The sequence below is a fragment of the Myotis lucifugus genome, unplaced genomic scaffold (assembly GCF_000147115.1).
Source record: "Myotis lucifugus unplaced genomic scaffold, Myoluc2.0 scaffold_485, whole genome shotgun sequence".
NCBI lineage: Eukaryota > Metazoa > Chordata > Mammalia > Chiroptera > Vespertilionidae > Myotis > Myotis lucifugus.
In genome coordinates, this window is record NW_005871533.1 from 499,049 (window position 1) to 500,235 (window position 1,187).

General features: G+C 67.9%; 1 protein-coding gene across 1 annotated transcript in view; it reads left to right on the top strand.

Moving 5' to 3' along the window:
- The first annotated feature begins 759 nt into the window (after window positions 1–759).
- Window positions 760–1,187, top strand: part of ITGB4 (integrin subunit beta 4) — a 23,359-nt gene continuing 22,931 nt past the window's right edge. The window contains 2 exon segments of the mRNA XM_023744769.1: window positions 760–900; window positions 1,003–1,030. Coding sequence (XP_023600537.1) covers window positions 788–900; window positions 1,003–1,030 — 141 coding nt within the window. The 5' untranslated portion in view covers window positions 760–787.

The window sequence follows — 1,187 nt, forward strand, 5'->3', positions numbered from 1 at the left end:
AACCTTGGTGTATAGGACGAGGCTCTAAGTCTAACCGACTGAGCGACCCGCCGGGGATGAGGCCATGAGGCCAGGCTAGGTCCGCCCAGCTCTGCAGGCCTGGGCTCTGGGCAGCCCTTTCCCTTCCCGAGGCAGCGGACTGTGCCTGCCCGGGGCGCCGCTGATGCGTTGAGAGGTTTAATACTGAACCAAGGCAGACGAGGCTCCTGGGTGGCTGGCACAGTGTGTGTGTGTTTATTGGGGGGAAGGGGGGGTGCGCTCTACCACCAGGTGAACTTGTCAAAGGGTGAACTACTCAGAGGCCTCGCCAACTCAACTGCGGGGCAGGCCGAGGTGGGCGTGGGGCAGGGGACCCCACCCGTGAGGGGGCAGCCCTTACGGAGCCCAGCTGAGGGCAGGGAGCCCCTCCTCCTCTCCGAGGCCCCAGATATCAGGAGGGACCCCTCTCCTCCTGGCTGCCCCACCCCCACAGAGGGAAGGGGGCCAGGGCGGAGAGGGGCAAGAGGGAAGAGCCAGGCCCTCCAGAGGTGGCCCCTGTTGGGGGACCCTGTCCCTGCCCAGCCTGACCCAGGCCCACTGGGGTCTGAAAGGCAAAGTGAGAAGCAGCCCTGCCCTCGAGGGCCCAGCGCAGGGACCTGGCACCAGAGTAAGCTCAGAGCCCAGAGCCCCCAAAGGCAAGAGGGTGGGGCCCCGGTTCCCCCCTGAATGGGAGGCCTGGCCTGTGCTGGGGACCCCGGGCGCTGCGTGGGCGCCGCCTGAACTGCTGCTGTCGCGCAGGAGGAAGAGGATGGCGGGGCCGCGGCCCAGCCCATGGACCAGGCTGCTGCTGGCAGCCCTGCTGAGCGTCAGCGTCCCCGGGGACATGGGTGAGTCCCGCCCGCCCCTGCGGCACCCCTCTTGGTGAGGGCACCCCTTCCTGACACACCCGCACACAGGGCTTCTCAGGGGGCGTCTGGCCCAGATACCCGCTCGGCCGTTCAACCAATGGCCCTCGGCCCACAGTGGGGGCTGCGGAGCCGGGAGCCTTGTGGTTTGAGAACAAGATGGGGGGGAGGGGAGGGCAGAGGGGGGAGGGTAGAGGAGGAGAGGGGAGGGAAGGGGAGGGAAAGGGAGGGAGGCTTGGTCTGGGGGAGAGAGAAGGTGCCCACTCAGGGAATGGAGGCTCTGGCAGGATGTGCTGAGGCCTC